Source organism: Astyanax mexicanus, chromosome 15, assembly GCF_023375975.1.
Source record: "Astyanax mexicanus isolate ESR-SI-001 chromosome 15, AstMex3_surface, whole genome shotgun sequence".
Taxonomy (NCBI): domain Eukaryota; kingdom Metazoa; phylum Chordata; class Actinopteri; order Characiformes; family Acestrorhamphidae; genus Astyanax; species Astyanax mexicanus.
In genome coordinates this window covers 42,065,797-42,086,685 of record NC_064422.1, presented here as the reverse complement: position 1 = coordinate 42,086,685, position 20,889 = coordinate 42,065,797, and the positions used below count along the sequence as shown (strand labels likewise).

Genomic DNA, 20,889 nt, shown 5'->3' with positions numbered 1-20,889 from the left:
GATGTGTCTGTGTACTTTGGTACGCATAGACACTCATAATTTGCGGATTAGTCAATAAATAATACCCCTGCCACCCTGCTGACGACATCCAATTAACTATCAGAGGCACACTGCTGCTGCTGCAGTTCAGCCAACCAGCTCTGCCTTCTGCCCCGCCTCTAAACCCATACATCACTCAGTGCCCCTCCCAAACTACTCTTACCATTGTTTAGCCTTTTTCAAATTTGCACTGAGGGTGGAGTTAGCTAAAATAAGGTAGTTTAGTGCCCCATTAAGTCACACTTGAATATATATCCTCTGATACGTTTAGGACCTATAGGTCGAGCACCATTTATACACAATTTTATACACAATTTCTGTGTTTAAATCCTATTGAACTTTCAATAGCAAATCCTGGGGGGTCCAGTGAGTTTAAGTTAGCAATAAGAAGAGCATGTGATTAATTTATATATATATATATATATATATATATATATATATATATATATATATATATATATATATATATATATATATATATATTTTTTTTTTTTTTTTTTTTTTTTTTTTTTGCAATTTGTTTTGTGAAAATTAGATATTTATACTGAAAAAGTACAATAAGTTTAAACCTTTTAACCCATATTTTTTTATTTATTGTCAGTATTTTGTTCACTATTTTTGGGCGTATTAAGTTTTTAAGTGTTTGTTTCTTTCCTTTATCTTCTTGTTTGTTATGTTAATCTAAAAATAAATGCACATGAAAGAGGATGTACACAAATGGGACTTATTATAACACAGAACTCTAGCTATTAAAGATAAAAACTGCGCAGCTACCTGGACATGTGTCCAACACTTCTCAGCAGAGGAAACTGAGCTGAGTTGATGTAAAAGTTGGGTTTGTGATGCTGTATGTTTTTTTTTATTTGTGTGCAACAAGCGTGATTGTACGAGTGTTGGGGATGCACCTGTGTTGCTGAGATAGCAATGAACATCTGACTGTTGACGTCTGTCTAGGTTGTATTCAGTCAGTGGTGCACCTGTGTTTTCCGTTGCCAAGATATATAACAATACACCAGAAATTTACCTGAACACACCTCACTTCCAGACCATCACTCCCATCAGTGTAGATACTGTATATTCAGAAGCACTGTTGCTATTGAAACAATGCAGACGGAAATTGTGAAAATAGACTGTTGGCAGGGTGTTAGATAGCAATGAGCATCACAATAGGGCTCGATGTGTGTTTCTGGCTACTAACTACTTCTCATTCTTTGCACGTAACACAAATAACCAGTGGAATAAACAAGATTCTTTGTTGCTTTGATGAAAATCTCATCATAATTTCATCAAAGTCAATCAAAGGAGGTTTCTGTTTTGCTTGCTATTTATTTATTTATTTATTTATTTATTTATTTACTTACTTACTTACTAACTTACTTATTCATGCTGTAAATGATCTCACTGTTTGTGTTGCTGGACATTAAAAAGGCATTGATACGTCTGATTTCTGCAGGGTTGGGGTCAAAATCATTAAAGCTACATTTATAGAGATGCAGCCATTTTACCATATAACACATCGATCGACCATAACATTAAAAACACTGACAGTTATGGTTTGGTGCCCCCTTAAGAGGTCATTTGGAGTATACACCTCAACAGTTCAGAGCGCAGGGGGTATAATCACAATTATAGGTGTGTAGTTTTATTGATAGCCCTATCCAGATGGGATTAGTTTCTCGGGGGGGGGGCTTCTGTGTAAAATATTTCACACTTCTACTCAGTGATAAAGCTCGTGCATCTGGACTGCAACTGAAAAAACAGGAGGACCAGTGAGTTTTTTTTTTTCTTTCTCGGTCACATGACCTTGCGTTCAGTAGCTCCTCCATTTCCAATCGCTGTTGTGTTTTTACGTGGATCTCCATGGAAACGCGCCCAAAGTGTAACTACAACGTGAGGCGATTATACTCAGAGATGTGGGTCTGGACAGGACTAAAATTACCGGAGGACCACAGAGTTCAGAGAAAAACAGTAGATAATTCAGCCTGTAATTTTCTCAGAGGACGTCTGAGAAAAACACGTACATGGTCGTTCCAGACAGGAATAAAATCACAGAGGACCTCCATAAAAGAGAAATTTAGCTCAGGACCCCCTGAGGAACTAATCCCATCCGGAAGTTTAGTATACTTAGCAATCTAAAAAGTTTAATAATTAATAATGATAAAAAAGTCATAATTTAAAGTAAAATATTCAAACTTATTAGCTTTCAATCAAATTAATTTTGGAGCATTTCCTTTGGTATGAATGCCAAACATTTGGGTTTGACTTAATTAAAAGATTAATATGAGACAATAGATCAGCATTTCAGCTTTTATTTCCATCTAGATCTGATATAAAGTTCAGAAGATACCACCTAATATTCATCTTTTAAAGTCAAACTCTAATGTTTTCAGTCTACAGCAGAAATAAAGGGATTGGTCTGACTGTTTTAATACTTTTAGGGAGGACTGTAAGTTTGATTGGTACTTTATCTTTATATGAACTTCATGTACATTGGCTCCTATCTGAAAATAGCCTGAATAAACTTTTATATACCTTTATAATATTCTGTGACTGACAGTATTATTATTATTTTTTTGGAAAAAAATGTTCAAAAACACAGATTTGTGTAGTGTATAATGATAATGGAATAACTGGAGTTGACCTCAGCCCTGTGTTTCTGATCAGACTCTAATCCAGGGGTCGGCAATTAAGTTTAGCCGTGGGCCAGATATTTTCCAAGCCATTACGTGGTGGCCACAAAAAAAAAAAAAATCTGGTTTGTAAAATGAAGTGTAATGGGATGGAGTGCTAACATTACAGACTAGTAGCTCTCCAGCCCAGAGGGTTGTTGAACCCAACTGCAGAACAGTTGATCTCAAAGCAGATAAACCCAAGAAGAAAGGAATAAATAAATAAATAAACAAAAACACCGCTCCTCACATGGGATCGAACCCGTGTTGTCAGGGTCACACTCCAATACACTACCGCTGCCCCTGCTAGTGAATTGGGACAGGGCCAGAAAAAAATGCGCGTATAAGGAAGATCGGGAGCCCAAAAATGGGTGGAAAAACGAGATCGAGGAAGGGCGAAAACTAAAGTCATGCCGAGCGCAACAGAGACAGACGGGGGAGGTATGTAAACAAAAGCTCACCGGACAAATATTTTATATTAAATATATATATATATTTTTTCCATTATTGTTCATTATATTTCAAACAACCTCACAGGCCAGATGTTTCATGCCTATTGCCGACCCCTGCTCTAATGCATCTCATTAGCAGAGTTCACTCCCTCTCTCCTGCAGTTATTCAGATCCAGAACTCTGACATTTGCTTTGCTTTTTTCTGTTTTTCCACAGAAAGTAGATGTGGAAAAATGGGTATGTCTGTATTTTACTAACAACACCATCCCCAGTGTCACCCCACCATGATTACCCATCTTAACCCATTTTACCCATCTTTCTGCACCAATGGTAATCTGTAATTAATTATAAAAAATACTTATACTTATAAATTAATTATATAAAATACATTAAAACATGGTTATTTCCTCAGAACAGCTAATGAACAATTACTAAACACCAAGGATGCACTGAATGTTTGGCAGCTGAAAATATATGACAAAAAATTGACATTAAAGCACATTTCCGGGCTATTGAGCGCATCTGAAGACAAGCCGCACCCACTAATTTTAAAAAGAAATAAAAAATTGTACATATACAGGCTGCACCTGATTAAGAGCCACTGTTGTATACGTTAAATAACATAATATATAATTACACAGGAAGATGTTACACAGAAACCTTTAATTAAATAAGCTAAATACACAAATAACGTTACGTACCGTGAGCATTGCTGCGACATGACTGGTTACAAAAAATACAGCCCACCAGATTCGTTATATTATGACTTTATTCTCGTACTATTTCGACTTTATTTTCATAATATTGCAACTTTACTCTCGTGACTTTTCCTGGAATAAAGTCAAAGTAATATAAAAAAGGAAAAGTAGTCCAGAGTAGGGGTGGGTGATATGGCCCTAAAATTATATCACAATATTTGATGGTATTTTTGAAATAACGATATTCTTGGCGATGTGACAAATCACTAAATAAAAAAAAATGTATATTTCAAGAATACACTACTGCAAAAAAATGCTATGTAATTTATTTAGTAGTATAAAATTGGTGCTGAGTGTTGTTATTCTTGCTCCTTTGTTCTGATTCATTGTTGTGTTGTTGTTTTGGCTCATTGTTAACCCTTGCTGTGTTGATGACCTCATCTGCATAACCCTCTGATCATCATTTTCATCACTTAAGATCTTTACCTGTGATCTTTTCCAGTCTACTGTACATATAGACATACAGTACCAGACAAAATCTAATTCAGTGTGTTATTTCTTTCTTTTAATGAATTTTTACATTGTAAATGTATTATTGAAGAATATATTAAATCTCTACAGGAACACATGCTGAATTATTCTTATTAAACAAACCTGAATATGTTAGAATTATACTTTAGATTCTTCTAAATAAGAATCACATTAATCTTTGAGGACAGATCTGCACACTCTTGGTATTTTAATGTCAGTATCTTCATGAACGAAAGTCACCTGGAATCGTTTTCTCAGCGTCTTGAAGGAAGGAGTTTCTGGAGGTGCTGAACAACAGTTGCTGCTTTTCCTTCACGCTGTGAAAGAAGCTCCAGCTCATCCCAATTAAATCACCCCAAATCACCATTTCAGTTCATCAGGTTTAGATCAGGGGATTGTCGTGTAAAAGTCAGATAACACTATTTGTTTATTCATTTTCCAGACAAACTGGCATCAAATCCAAGTTGTATATATATATATATATATATATTGTTTTGTTTGTTTATGATTTGTTTATGATTTTTGAGCACATTAGATAAATAATCTACTTACATAAGTAGAGAACAAAGGCAAAAAATGACCATCATTACCATCACAATTGTTGCACGTGTAATAGTTACATCTCAGGATATGCAATTTAAAATTAAAGGCAAATTCACAAAATTATTTTTAAAACGTTATTTAAAACTTTATTTCAGTAATTCAGTAAAAATGTGAAACTTATATATTTTACACACAGTGACACACAGAGTGATCTATTTTAAGTGTTTATTTATTTTATTATTGATGATTATGGATTACAGCCTATGAAAACCCAAAAATCAGTATCTTAAAAAAATGGAATATTATATAAAACCAACTGGTACTTTTGGCAGTGTGGGCAGTGTGCCAAGTCCTGCTGAAAAATGAAATCCGAGTCTGGTATGAAATGAGCAACATGTCATCTGCTGGTGTTGATCCACTGTGTTTTATTATCAAGTCTAAAGTCAGTGCAGTTTTTTTTCCCACAAAATCTTACAGCACTTGGAGATGTGGATTTCATTTTCCAGCAGGACTTGGCAAACTGCTCACACTACCAAAAGTACCGATTGGCTCTAATGTTTTTTGAGACACTGATTTCTGTGTTTTCATTGGCTGTAAGCCATAATCATCAAGTAATAATAATAATAATAATAATAATAATAATAATAATAATAATAATAATCATCATCATCATCATCAGCAATAAAATAAATAAACACTTAAAATAGATCACTCTGTGTTTAATACATCTATATAATATGAGTTTCACATTTTGAATTTAATTAATGAAATAAACTAACTTTTCAATGATATTCTAATTTTTTGAGATGCCCCTGTATCTATATGGGTCTATGCCAGTTTTCATAAAGTGTTAGAAAAATCTGTTGGTGTTGGTGATTCTGTATCTACTGTAACTGTAGATTAACCCTTATTTAAAAACAGAAATTAAAGAAAAAATCCTTGAGCTTCTGAAGCTTTTGTGTTATTTAATTTTCTGCTTTTTACTGAAGCTGAAAAATAAACAACTTTTATTTGATGATCATTTTGACTGAAAAAAAGACCTCTGACTTCCGAACACTGTATGATGGATATATACCAGTTATAACAGGCTGAACACTCATGCTATAATCTTCTCTATAATCTCCCAGTCAGAAAATGACACAGGTATATTCTAATCAATAGCTAATATCTTCATAATCAGTACTCACTGGCTGTGTGTCAGAGAGAGCTGGAGAGTTAGCATTATAGCAGGAGAGTAGTTTGCCATTATTTATGGATTTCTCATGATTGAAATGCAAAATGAAATCCATTTTTTTATTCCAACACCATCTAATCGACTCTATTCTTTTGTTTTTTGTTTTGTTTTATTTTGTTTTATTATTCCATGCCACGCAGAAATTCATGATGAAGGTAAGATTTCATATGTGTGTGTGTGTGTGTGTGTTTGTGTGTGTGTTTGATTGTGTGTGATCATTGCTTCTTCATAGTTATTGCTATGAAAATGTCTTTTTTTTTCTTTCATGATTTGTGTCACTAACATCCCTCAGCCATCCAGCTTTACTAACATCAGATTTCTGATTTCTGATTTTTGATTCGTCCAATCAGAAGCATGCTGTGATGTTTAATATCACATTTTTATGACAGTTCAGAAACACAGCAAGAAGCCTGGAACTGCTGCCCGCATGTGTGAAATATTAATTATATATATATATATTTTTTTTATATTCTCCAATCAGACACTAAATCAGTACTTGGTAAAGAACATTAAATGGTTTTTATCTACATTATAAAATTAATAGTGAAGTGATTCAGACTATGAAAGAACATATAAGGAATCATGTAGTAACTTAAAAGTGTTAAAAACAAACCAAAAAAAGTGTCTCTATCTGGGAATATGTTAACTTGTGGTTTCTGAGGCTGGTAACTGATAAACTTATCCTGTACAACAGAGGAAACTCTTGCTCTTCCTTTTCTGCGGTGGTCCTGATGAGTGCATGCTGCACATGATAAAACTCTTCCTCTTCCTCATTGTCTGCAGCAGCTAATAAAAGAAAATATTCAGAAAAACGAGTCAATCACGAAAAGCACTGTGTCTACGTCAACACGTGAATTAGTATTCATGGCCCCGCCCAACTTGGCTCGGGACTGCCACAGACAGAGCTGAAGCCGGGCAGCGACGCCGTCTCGTCAGATAGGACACTAACAGCGCTAGAAACAGCATGCAGTTCATTACTGTGTTATTTGTGCGAATAACACATCAGTGTTTATATGCTTTACCCAGTAATTCAGAGCTAAACTGCACGTAGCAGGGCATTATTACACATGTTGTAAAGTAAAATATGACATTGCAAAAACTGTTATTAGTGTAAAAATGTTGTCCGTCTTGCTAGTGTCTCAGTGCTGTTGGCCAATCAGAGGCGATATGTTTGCATGTATGAATATTCATGAAAAAGAGCCAAAATCCTATATTTTTTTCTGTACTTTGTTGAGTAGTTCTTTATTCTCATAATCTAGATTAGAACATTACTCAAATATTCACTATTCACTGTATACCTGTAACTCTACCTCTTCACTACTTTACTTTAACTGATGCTCTCAAACACTTTATTAAGAGACAAGAAATTCAAGTAATTAACTCTTGATGAGTTCAGCACAGCTGTTAACTGAAAGCCTGAATTCCAGGTGACTCTACCTAATAAAGCTGACTGAGAAAATCCAGCCAAGATGTGTAAAACTGTCTAATCTAAGCAATCTACTTTGAATGAAGAATGTAAAATATAAAACATATTTTCTGTAGCCTATTTAAAAACTGAGCCACAGTACCAGTCAAAAATTTGGACTAAAACGTTATGATGATGAAACTGGCACTAATCAGGGCCGCCCCAGAAAAAAGGAAGTTAACAGCTCCCCAGATAAGAGCACCTAAATGTTTCTTCACAGAGTATATTGGTTTGTTTTTAACACTTTTAAGTTACTACATGATTCCTTATGTGTTCCTTCATTGTCTGGATCACTTCACTGTTCATTTATAATGTAGGAAAATTAAAAATAATAAAAACATTGAATAAAAAGATGTGTCTGAAGTTCTAGTAGTACTGTAGATATTATTTCACATCTGCGTCCATCTGCAGCTTCAGCAGAAAGATGTGACGATACAAGAAGCCAACCAACCCTTGATGATAAATTGTGGAGTAAGTTAGCTCAGACTGCGGCTGTCTACACAGCCAGCATTGATGGATGGACTGATATTTTTATTTTCAGTGGAATGTGTCTTAAAAAGACATCATCCCTGAGTCAGGCACGCTGTTTCTATACTATAGACTCTAACCTACTGCCAAGGAAGGCGTTCAAGAGTAATAATATACAGTTTAGTTACTCTTTAATCTAATGGTCTACTGCAGATTCCCTGTAGATTTATACAGCTCTGGAAACAAATAAGAGAGCATTTAAAAAGCTCTGGAATATAATCAAGAGGAAGATGGATGATCACCAGCCATCAAACCACCAAACTGAACTGCTTGAGTTTTTGCACCAGGAGTAAAGCAGCATAAAGTTATCCAAAAGCAGTGTGTAAGACTGGTGGAGGAGAACATGATGCCAAGATGCATGAAAAAAAACTGTGATTAAAAACCAGGGTTATTCCACCAAATACTGATTTCTGAACTCTTAAAACTTTATGAATATGAACTTGTTTTTGTTGCATATAAATGCTCTAAGTGACAATATTTTTTGGGAGAAATGTTGTCTGTAGTTTATAGAATAAAACAACAATTACTTTACATTTACTCAAACATAAACCTATAAATAGCAAAATCAGAGAAACTGATTCAGAAACTGAAGTGGTCTCAAATTTTTTTCCAGAGCTGTATATATACGTATGTATGTATATGTACGTATGTATGTATATATACGTATATATATATATAAATATATATATATATATATATATATATATATAAAAGTGGTCTCAAATTTTTTTCCAGAGCTGTATATATACGTATGTATGTATATGTACGTATATATATATAAATATATATATATATATATAAAAGTGGCATTTTTTTTCCAGAGCTGTATATATATATATATATATATATATATATATATATATATATATATATATATATATATATATATATATATATATATATACGTATATATACACGTATATATACAGCTCTGGAAAAAAAAATTAGAGACCACTTTTATTCATATATATACATTCAGTTAAACATTCTCTAATGTACAGGTACATCTTAAAAAAGTAGAATAATTGAAAAGTTTTATTTTAGTAATTCAGTTCAAAAGAATGATCTATTTTAAGTGTGTATTTCTTTTATTGTTGATTATGACTATGGCTTACAGCTAATAATAATAAAAAAAAACTGGTACTGTTGGCAGTGTGGGCAGTGTTCCAAGTCCTGCTGGAAAATGAAATCTGCATCTCCATAAAAGTTGTCAGCAGCAGAGGGAAGCATGAAGTGCTGTAAGATTTTGTGGGAAAACAAAACTGCACTGACTTTAGACTTGATAATAAAACACAGTGGATCAACACCAGCAGATGACAGACATGACTCTCCAAACCATCACTGATCATCAGTACATTTTACATTTCATTTGTAAATCAAGGGATCAGAGTCTGGAGAAAGAGTGGAGAGGCTTAACTCTCTATTTGCACACCTGTATAGTGAATCTGTGAGGTGGGTGGAGCTAAAGAAGTCAGGTATCTTGTGGGTGAAGTGGTTGATAAGAGTATTTGGCAGCATGTGGATGTGGATCTGGGTGTTCTGCTTTAGTAGATTCGCTCTTTCGTTCTTAACGTGTAAATTGAAAGCGATTAGTGTGATTAATTACTGCAGCACTGTGTTGGGCTGTGTTCTCCACAGGGAGTCGGGGGGGTGGGGGAGACCCTAGTGAGCTGCTAATGCTATTGTTGTGTTTTCACAATCGGATTTCTGACACACTGGGCGGTGTGTGTTCAGAAATAATTAATAAGTCAGTATTATTCTGATCAATGCATAACAGTACTGTGTTGTTTGGAGAAATTGGTTCAGTTTACTACTATTGTGTGTGTTAGTGGCTTTTAATTTCGCACAAAGAACTAAATTATTTAAAAAGTTGAGTAGTTTTAACCCTCTGTGTGTGTTAGTCTGAGGTAATCTTTGGTCTTGTGTGTGTATCCCTGTGTGTGTGTGTGTGTGTGTGTTAGTCTGAGGTAATCTTTAGTCCTGTGTGTGTAACATTGTGTGTGTGTGTGTGTGTTTCAGTCTGAAGTAATCTTTAGTCCTGTGTGTAACCCTGTGTGTGTGTGTGTGTTAGTCTGAGGTAATCTTTAGTCCTGTGTGTGTGTGTGTGTGTTAGTCTGAGGTAATCTTTAGTCCTGTGTGTGTGTGTGTGTTAGTCGGAGGTAATCTTTAGTCCTGTGTGTGTGTAACCCTGTGTGTGTGTGTGTGTGTGTGTGTGTGTGTTAGTCTGTGGTAATTTTTAGTCTTGTGTGTGTGTAACCCTGTGTGTGTGTGTGTGTGTTAGTCGGAGGTAATCTTTAGTCTTGTGTGTGTAACCCTTTGTGTGTATGTGTGTGTGTGTTAGTCTGAGGCAGTCTTTAGTAATGTGTGTGTAATCCTGTGTGTGTGTGTGTGTGTAGTCTGAGGTAATCTTTAGTCTTGTGTGTGTAACCCTGTGAGTGTGTGTGTGTGTGTTAGTCTGAGGTAATATTTAGTCCTGTGTTTAATATAATTTAATGTTACAGTTAAAGTTTCAGTAGTACAACAGTAAAGGGTATATATATAAAATAAAGTTCTGTTTATTCAAGTAAATATCTGTTCTGCTTCGTGATTGGTTGCAGAAATCACATGATCTGTGTTGGAGTTGTAAAAAAAAGTAAACCCCTTTGTAACCCTGTGTGTGTGTGTGTTAGTCTGAGGTAATCTTTAGTCCTATGTTGAACCCTGTGTGTGTGTGTTAGTCTAAGGTAATCTTTAGTCATGTGTGTGTAACCCTGTGTGTTTGTGTGTGTGTGTATTGTGTGTTGTAGACAGCACAGGGCGGGGGTCATCGCACTCTTCTCTACGGCCACGCTGTCTTACTCAGGCACTCCTACAGCGGAATGGTGAGTTGATTATTAATTATTAGCTTACTTGTTAAGATTGGTGTCAGAAGTGGTTCAGTCCTGTTTAAGCCCCGCCCACTATAAAACTGTGTTGTACTCTTTTGTTAGATCCTACTGTTCTAATTACTTAAAGACCAACTGTTCTCTCTCAGGGCTCCAGCAGCTGATGGAGCTGCATGACCTGGATTTGATCCAGCGATCTCATGATCATAGTGGCAGAGCCTTAGACCGTTGGACCACTCAAAGCCTTTAGCTTTTCAAATCTGATTTGTAGGGTATCAGGTTTTTAGAGTATTCATTTTTTTAGGGTAACAGATTTTTAGGATATCTGATTTTTAAGGTATCCAATTTTAGGGTATCCAATATTTAGTGTATCAGATTTTAGGGTATTTAATTTCTTGGGTATCCAATTTTTAGGGTATCAGATTTTTAGAGTATCAGATTTTTAGGGTATCGTTTTTATAGGGTATTCAATTTTTAGAGTATCCAATTTCTAGGGTATCCAATTATTGTGGTATTAGATTTTTAGGGTATCAGATTTTTAAAGTATCCGATTTTCAAGGTATCAGATTTTTAGGGTATCGTTTTTATAGGGTATTCAATTTTTAGAGTATCCAATTTCTAGGGTATCCAGTTATTGTGGTATTAGATTTTTAGGGTATCAGATTTTTAAAGTATCAGATTTTTAGTGCATCCAGTTTTTATGATATCAGATTTTTAGGGTATCCAATTTTAGTATATCATGTTTTTTTTAGGGTATCCATTTTTAAGGGTATCCACTTTTTAGGGTATCCAATTTTCTGGCCAATTTAGAATATCAAATTCATATCAAATATATATATCAATGATCTCCATGTTTTTGGACTGTGGGTGTCCCCATTCTTAAGAAGAACAGTTTTTACTTTTTTCCAGTGTGTTTTTAAGAATGTAGGGAGGAAACAGAATCGCTCAGTGACTGTGGGAATCTCTGCTGTATGTTTTCTGCTCTGTCTGGGTATTTTTAGGTGGTGAACTGACTCTCAGCTCAGCAGTGACACTGATGTGTGTAGAAACCTCAGGAACACTGCTGAGATCTGATGCTCTCATATCTGCACCTCCCACACCACCATGCTCCCGTCACTGCTGATCTGAGAACAGTCCACCACTCACACAATATTCAGATCTTTACTCAGAATGATTCTGATCTGCTGTAAATTAATTTTATAAAATTTTATTTCTGTTTTCTGCAGTATCTCTGCTGTCTGTCCACCTCTCACTCCTCAACAGATAAACTAGCGTTTGATGTGGGGCTTCAAGAAGACACAACAGGTAGAGCACAGTTACATACAGTATCTCCAAAAAGTGAATAGACCCCTGTGTGTGTGTGTGTGTGTGTGTGTGTGTTCGTCTGAGGTAATCTTTAGTCCTGTATGCATAACCCTGTGTGTGGGTGTGTTAGTCTGAGGTAATCTTTATTCCTAAATGTAATCCTGTGTGTGTGTTAGTCTGAGGTAGTATTTAGTCTTGTGTGTAACTCTATGTGTGTGTTTGTCTGAGGTAGTCATTAGTCATGTGTGTGTGTAACCCTGTGTGTGGGTGTGTTAGTCTAAGGTAATATTTAACCCTGTGTGTCTGTGTTAGTCTGAGGTAATCTTTTATCCTGTGTGTGTGACCCTGTGTGTGTGTGGGTGTGTTATTCTGAGGTAATCTTTAGTTCTCTGCGTGTAACTCTGTGTGTGTTTGTCTTTAATCCTGAGTGTAATCCTGTGTGTGTGTGTTAGTCTGAGATAATCTTTAGTCCTAAGTGTAATCCTGTGTGTGTTAGTCTGAGGTCATCTTTAGTCTTGTGTGTATAACCCTGTTTGTGGGTGTGTTAGTCTAGAGTAATGTTTAGTCCTGAGTGTAATCCCACATGTGTGTTAGTCTGAGGTAATCTTTATTCCTGTGTGTGTGACCCTGTGTGTGTGTTAGTCTGAGGTAGTATTTATTCCTGTTTGTGTAACCTTGTATGTGTGTGTGTGTTAGTCTGAGGTAAACTTTAGTCTTGTGTGTGTAACCCTGTGTGTGTGTTAGTCTGAGGTAGTATTTATTCCTGTTTGTGTAACCTTGTATGTGTGTGTGTGTTAGTCTAGAGTAATGTTTAGTCCTGAGTGTAATCCCACATGTGTGTTAGTCTGAGGTGATGTTTAGTCCTGTGTGTGTGTAACCCTGTGTGTGTAACCTTGTATGTGTGTGTGTGTTAGTCTAGAGTAATGTTTAGTCCTGAGTGTAATCCCACATGTGTGTTAGTCTGAGGTAATCTTTGTTCCTGTATGTGTGTAACCCTGTGTGTGGGTGTGTTAGTCTGAGGTAAAATTTAGTCATTTTTGTGTAACCCTATGTCTCTGTTAGTCTGAGGTAATCTTTAGTCCTGTGTATGTAACTCTATGTGTGTGTGTTACTCTGAGGTAAGCTTTATTCATGTGCGTGTGTAACCCTGTGTGTGTGTGTGTGTTAGTCTGAGGTAATATTTAGTCCTGTGTGTGTGGAACCCTGTGTATGGGTGTGTTAGTCTAGAGTAATGTTTAGTCCTGAGTGTAATCCTACACGTGTTAGTCTGAGGTGATGTTTAGTCCTGTGTGTGTGTTCAAACTTGTCTGTGGGTGTGTTTGTCTGAGGTAATATTTAGTCCTTTTTGTGTAACCCTATGTCTCTGTTACTCTGAGGTAATCTTTAGTCCTGAGTGTTTGTAACTCTTTGTGTGTGTGTTAGATTGAGGTAATCTTTAGTCCTGAGTGTTTGTAACTCTTTGTGTGTGTGTGTTAGTCTGAGGTAATCTTTGGTCCTGAGTGTTTGTAACTCTTTGTGTGTGTGTTAGATTGAGGTAATATTTAGTCCTGTATGTATAACCCTGTGTGTGGGTGTGTTAGTCTGAGATAATCTTCAGTCCTGAGTGTAATCTTGCATGTGTTTTAGGTAATCTTTAGTGCTTTTTGTGTAACCCTGTATGTGTATGTTAGTCTGAGGTAAAACGTTAGCACCGTACTAAACGTGTGTGTTTGTGTGTTAATAGGTGAAGCCTGCTGGTGGACTATACACCCCGCCTCCAAGCAGAGGTCAGAAGGTGAGAAGGTGCGAGTGGGTGATGACCTCATCCTCGTCAGTGTGTCCTCGGAGCGATACCTGGTGAGTCTCCGGAGGGAAATGAATTTCATTTCATTAGCCGTTTTTCATTAATACATTTAAATCTAATGTTATGCTCAATTAGAATGAATATGTTGTGTTTCCATTCACTAAAGTTATGTGAATAAATTCTAGATTACATAGGAACAATTGAGATTCAAAATCATACAGATATTTACAGTCTTTTTAATGATTGCTTTTTAATAGTCGAGCAGTACCTGCTTAAAAAAAGCTAAAATCACTGACACTGACTTAAATCCATCCCACATTTTTGAGTACAAACACACCAGACAGTTGTGGTAAAGCAATGCAGAGCTGTTTTTTTTTTTAGACCAACTGTGTGTTTAGTGGGTGTAAGGCTGGACAATACGGCCCAATATTAAACATTACAATATACAGCTTTAGAAAAAAATAAGAGACCATTTCAGTTTCTGAATCAGTTTCTCTGATTTTGCTATTTATAGGTTCATGTTTGAGTAAAATGAACATTGTTGTTTTATTCTATAAACTACAGACAACATTTCTCCCAAATTACAAATAAAAATATTGTCATTTAGAGCATTTATTTGCCACCACTTAAAAATGATGAGTTTCTTTGATTTTACCAAATTAAAAATCTCTGGAATATAATCAAGAGGAAGATGGATGATCACAAGCCATCAAACCACCAAACTGAACTGCATGAATTTCTGCACCAGGAGTAAAGCAGCATAAAGTTATCCAAAAGCAGTGTGTAAGACTGGTGGAGGAGAAGATGATGCCAAGATGCATGAAAAAAACTGTGATTAAAAAACAGGGTTATTCCACCAAATATTGATTTTTGAACTTAACTGATTTAAAACTTTATGAATATGAACTTTTTGTTTTCTTTGCATTATTTGAGGTCTGAAAGCTCTGCATCTTTTTCTGTTTGTTATTTCAGTCATTTCTCATTTTCTGTAAATAAATGCTCTAAATGACAATATTTATATTTGGAATTTGGGAGAAATGTTGTCTGTAGTTTATAGAATAAAACAACAATGTTCATTTTACTCAAACATAAACCTATAAATAGCAAAATCAGAGAAACTGATTCAGAAACTGAAGTGCTCTTTTTATTTTTTTCCAGAGCTGTAATTAAAAATACTCAATTCTATAATACATTGACTTCTTTAGTTGCAACCAAGTGGCTTCCAATGGATGCAAACTTTCCTGTCCTCTAGTAAAATTCTAAAAGTATCAAACCACTATTTCCCTGAAACTGAGTCAGGAGTGCTGGTGTTTGTTTGGTTCTCCGGGGCGGGGGGAATGAGGCGGGTGATGAGGTGGCGAACGCTGAGAAAAAATAATTTAGCTGAAAAGAGCTGGTTTTAGAGTTACTATAATGACACAGCGCCCTGATTACTCTAAAACTAGCTTAGTTTTGCTCACTCTTATGCTTTCCTATTCGTATCTCTATTAGTGCTGGGCGTTATGACCAAAAATGTATATCATGTTATTTTGCAAGATTCTGCCGGTTTCACAGTGTATCATAAGGTGACCGACCGTCCATATTTCACGGGACATGTCCGTATTTCACGTCCTGTCCCGGGCCTCCCGTGTTTTTTTTCAAAAAGTGTTTTTTTCCTGGTTTTTAAATTACCTTCATTGGACCATTAAATTTACAGGCCCTAGGGCACTGACTACCGACCTTTAGCGACTACCGACAAATCTAGCGAATTTTTGCGGTGTTATTGGAGACTTTTGGCGACTCTGAGATGAACACACGCTCTCTTCAGCCGCGCTGCAGCGGCTGCTGCCGTAAGCCCCACCCACAACACTCACAGTGCAGTCTCTCAGTCAGAGCTTACACACCGCTCCACCAACACCGTGCCCACAGCCACTGCTGACTGACCCCGCCCCGTATTTACAGATCAGGATGTAAATATAAGTTCAGTCTTCAGTGTGAATATTGAATTTAACTCACACAGTCCAGTCAGTCTCTCACCTCATTCACCACACAGCCTGTCACTCACCTCCTCCACAGTGTCTGCCTCTTTATAAAAAGCTAAATATCTATTGAACCATTGAACAATTTGCCTATAATAGCTTTAAAAATACAGAAAACGTAAAAAAAACGAATAAAATAAAACAAAAAAACTAAACAAAAACCCTAAAAAAAAAAACCCCACATAAATTAACACTTTTGGCTAACTGCTGCTCTTATAATAACATTTAAGAACACGATAAAAAAAACTCATTTATGTAATTCACGTAAAAATGAAGTTATTGTAAAAAAGTGACGGTCTATTTAAAAAGCAACAGATGTTGTTCATTTGTAACATTTCTAACATATTTAGGATGTTTTTTTACACACTTTTTTGACTCCCACAACCTTAATCCTTTACAGCTTCAAAAACATGTATTATGCAAATTAGGTGTTGACAACATTTAGCGACCCGCCCCCCCGCTCCCCCGCTCCCAGGTGTCCTGGTTTACCCAAATGAAAATATGGTCTCCCTAGTGTATCATTGTATTTTATTATTATTATTATTTACATGTATTTATATTTTTTGCACGACTGGGCTCAAATATAGCTTTGTGACTTACTGTACTGTTAGAAGTACATATGAGTACATAGGAGTAAATATAATATAAAACACTAAGACTTTAAATTTGATTACTATTGGGTTTACTTTGTCCCACAAAATATATACACAATATATGAAGATATCAGTCTTTATTAGTAAAAACAAAAAACAAACAAAAAAGACCTTAAAAAGAGATACACGATCTCCTTTACAAAACTAAATATTTTAAATAGTTCCATAAACACTAAAATACTCAAAATTTTAATATTTGAAAGAGATATTTTTCTAAAATGTCATTAAAGTCATTAAAGTCATTTGAGGCATTCAAGTATTTAAGCAGCTGTTTAGCTAAGCAGCTTGTTATACTAACTAGCTAGCGTTAGCTAGCAAGCTCTGCTACTGTGCTTTTTTGGCTGTGCTGTTTTACATGGTGCTCCGCAGCGCCTCTAGTGGTGTGGTAGTATGTAAAAAATGCACAGTACTAAATCCCCGTATGAACTGGTATACTGCCCAGCACTAATCTCTGTCTGATTATCACTAAGAGCCCTACTTTAGGAATCTATAGGTGAGCCGTCAACTGTGCACTATGCAGCATGATTAACAGGTGTGTCTGTGTGTCTTTGCTGTCGTAACAACGGGAAAAGTACACCTTGCTCGGTTTGAAATGCACAAAAGGCATATACTTATTCTCTTAATTCTGCAATTAATTTTGGGCGTAATGTGAAATAAACCAATCGGCGTATCACTTACTCATCATTCCCTTTAAGAGCCAGGTGAGCTTTGTAAACTTTGGTGGATTGCTATTTTAACGGCTATTTTGCCAAGATAGCAATGAACGTCTGACTGTTGGCGTCTGCCTAGGTTGTATTCAGTCATTGGAGCTCCTGTGTTTTTCGTTGCCAAGATACGCCAAGCAATACTCCAGAAATGTATCTGAACACACCTCATTTCCAAACCACCACACCCATCGGTGTAGATTTATTCAGAAGCACTGTTGCTATTTAAATGATGCAGGTGGTTGAAGGTGTGAAAATAGACTGTTGGTGAGGTGTAAGATAGCAGTAAGCATCACAATGTGCCTTGCACAGGGTGTAAGATAGGGCCATGTTTCTCATGTTTCTCATTTTTCTTTCCAGCACTTGTCGTATGGAAATGGCAGCTTGCATGTGGACGCAGCCTTTCAACAAACCCTGTGGAGCGTAGCGCCAATCTGCTCTGGGAGTGAGGTCGCTCAGGGTGAGAGAGAGAGAGTGTGTGTGTGTGTGAGAGAGAGTGAGAGAGAGTGAGAGTGATGGCACGTGTTTTCTGTCATATTCTCCCAAATATTAAGACATTACCCGAAGAGATGCTCCCCACTGTCCGATCAACAGCAGAGATGAAAACAGTTTCATTCATCACATTATTTAGTTACATGTTACTCTGAGTTTCATCTGTTTCTCCATCAATAAATCAAACACTGCTCCACAATGTTCCCGCCCCCCCTCTGCCTTTTTCCCTCCAGGCTTCCTGATTGGTGGAGACGTCTTGCGGTTGTTGCACGGTCACATGGACGAGTGTCTGACTGTTCCTTCAGGAGAGCATGGAGAAGAGCAGCGCAGGTCAGTAAGAGTGGCCTTTAATCTTGATGTGTGTAATCAAATGTTACTTTTTGATTTTTTGGACCAGTTACCCAACCCACCCCTTAGGACTCCACCCATCACTAGTGATGCCCCAAAACCAGGAGGGTGAAGACTAGCACAAGCCTCCTCCGATACATGTGAAGTCAGACTCCGCCTCTTTTTGAACTGCTGCTGATGCTGTAGCATTGCCGAGTAGCATCACAGCGCTAACGCTCGGAGGAAAGCAGCGCAGCGACTCGGTTCTGATACATCAGCTCACAGACGCCGTAGCCTTGTGCTCATCCACATCACCCTAGGAGTGATGAGGGGAAAGAAATAGCGCCATCTACTGTACCCACCCAGAGAGAGCAAGACTGATTGTGATTGTGCTCGGGGCTCTGAAAGCTGATGGCAAGCTGCATGAACGGGATTCGAACCAGCAATCTCCTGATCATAGTGGCAGCGCTTAGCCACTAGAAGTTCCAGATTATAGTTCTGATGAATTCTTCTATTTTCTGTTTTTCTTGTCATATTCATCCTTTTTTACCTCTTTTTCTGCTGCCTCTTCTTTTATAAATATCTCAGCATGTATGGAAGCATATATTTTGTGGTATTTATGACTCTGTCCTACAAATATCATTGATCCTCTATTGTTTGTAATGGCACAGATTCAGCAGCACAACACACAATGTCTGCAAATCAATTTGTGTCGGGAAAAAAGAGAGAAAGTCGGGAATTGTGTCACACCCAGATTCAGATATGTGCACAATATTTAAAAACATTTAATAATAAAAAATAAAAAAAACAGGTCTCTAAAAGGTCTTGAGTTTACTATAGTTGGTTTGGCAGCATTGTTCGTGACACCATTTAAAAAAGCATTACTCAGTATTTTGAGCATTGAATCTTGTCCACTGTTAGAAGATGGACAGTACTGTGTGCAAAAAAAGTGCCCAAAAAATCTTGGATGTATAATATTTATTATTTATTATTATTTTTGTTGTAATTGTATTTATTATTAATCTACATATGTACATATGTAGAAAATAATTAAAGAAAAAAAGAAAAATACTGAACGAGAACAGTGTGTCCAAAATTTTGACTGGTACTGTATTTGTAGAATGTAGGGGTGTCACGATTCTCTAATTCCTTGATTCGATTTTATTTCTGATTTTAGGGTCACGATTCGATTCGATTTGATTCTCGATTTTCTTTTTTCTTTTTTTTTTTACAGCAGAGAGGCCTATGCCAGTTTTAGATTAGTCTATGGTCAGTCATTGGTTTGATTCATCAAATTTACAATATCTTATTTCAAAAGGTGGGCTTGATATAAGTGATGCAAAGTGATACAAGTGATCTGTAATACACCACATTAGGCACTAATGGTCAAATTTAAATAATTTAATTAAGATATATATGTAATGCCATCTAGTGGCTTTTTTTGGTAGCAGCAGTGTGCACTATTAAAACAGCAATGTGCAACATAACAAAATAAATAATACAAAAAATACAGGAACAGTCATGTAGAAAATAATAGAACAATTAGAGCCTTAACAAACTGAACTCTATCCTACTATAACAGTTAAACATGAAAAATAAGACTCTTTCCCTGAGAATGACAAGTTTTTTTTTCCTTTAATAAAGATATATTATTAACTTTATCTGAGAGAAAGATGCTCCTTAAGGTACCAAAACTATTAACATATTTGAGGCTAGACAAAACAACTGTTATTTTTATATTTTCTTTAAGTTTTTCTTTAAGAAGATGAGAATGTCCACATTCTCTGGAGAAAGAGCTGCTCTTTCAGCAGTCACAGTGTCCGCAGCGACGGCTACAGTGTGCTGCGTCATTTGCGTAGCTTAGAGGGAGGAATCGTCGATCCCCTTTTTGACTTCGAGGCTCGAGACCATGACATAATTTCGATCGATTTCGATAAAATATCGAAATCGTGACACCCCTAGTACAGTGTGTAAAAGTGAAATGTCTCGCAGAGGAAGGAGAATAAAAACACTAGTCCATCACTCATCCCAGTAAAATGAGTATAAAAATGAGAACACTAACCGGATACCCCTTTCTAAAGTGCAAGGAGCGTTCTAGTTAAAATTTCTTTCTTGTAATTGGGAAATTTTAACGTCTGTTCAAATACAACACAAAAGAATAAGATGAAAAATAAAAAAAAATTGTCTGTGAAGTCTGTGAATTGTCTGTGAACTTGTGTGTGTTTGTAAGTGTTTGACAGCAACTCTGTGTAATCCAGGTCAGGATCACCTTGAAACACATGAAACACACACACACACACACACACACACATACACACACATACACACACATACACATCCACCTACCTATTACTGGGGGAAAACACATGTCCTGTCCTTTCCTTCTGCTTAAGTAGGCCGCAGGTATCTGCTCCACACCGCTGTACTGGATCTGATCTCCACACTTGGACAGAATGGGTTCTGCCTGCATTTTCCCACTGCAGTCAGACTCTTCTCCAGCTGTAATAATAATTACAGGCCCACCTGGCCTCCACGGACCTCCGGATCACAGAACTGACCCCAATATCTCTCTCCACTCACCACC

The 20,889-nt window shown here is 36.5% G+C and overlaps 1 protein-coding gene across 4 annotated transcripts in view; it reads left to right on the top strand.

The window, feature by feature from the left end:
• The window catches only part of ryr2a (ryanodine receptor 2a (cardiac)), a 348,664-nt gene that overhangs the window by 113,491 nt on the left and 214,284 nt on the right, over positions 1 to 20,889 (top strand). For all 4 annotated transcript variants that reach the window (XM_049464528.1, XM_049464527.1, XM_049464526.1 and 1 more), the window contains exons 4-8: positions 10,946 to 11,020; positions 12,250 to 12,328; positions 14,052 to 14,164; positions 17,847 to 17,946; positions 18,212 to 18,308. In XM_049464528.1, the coding sequence (XP_049320485.1) occupies positions 10,946 to 11,020; positions 12,250 to 12,328; positions 14,052 to 14,164; positions 17,847 to 17,946; positions 18,212 to 18,308 (464 nt within the window). The remainder of the gene's footprint in view (positions 1 to 10,945; positions 11,021 to 12,249; positions 12,329 to 14,051; positions 14,165 to 17,846; positions 17,947 to 18,211; positions 18,309 to 20,889) is intronic.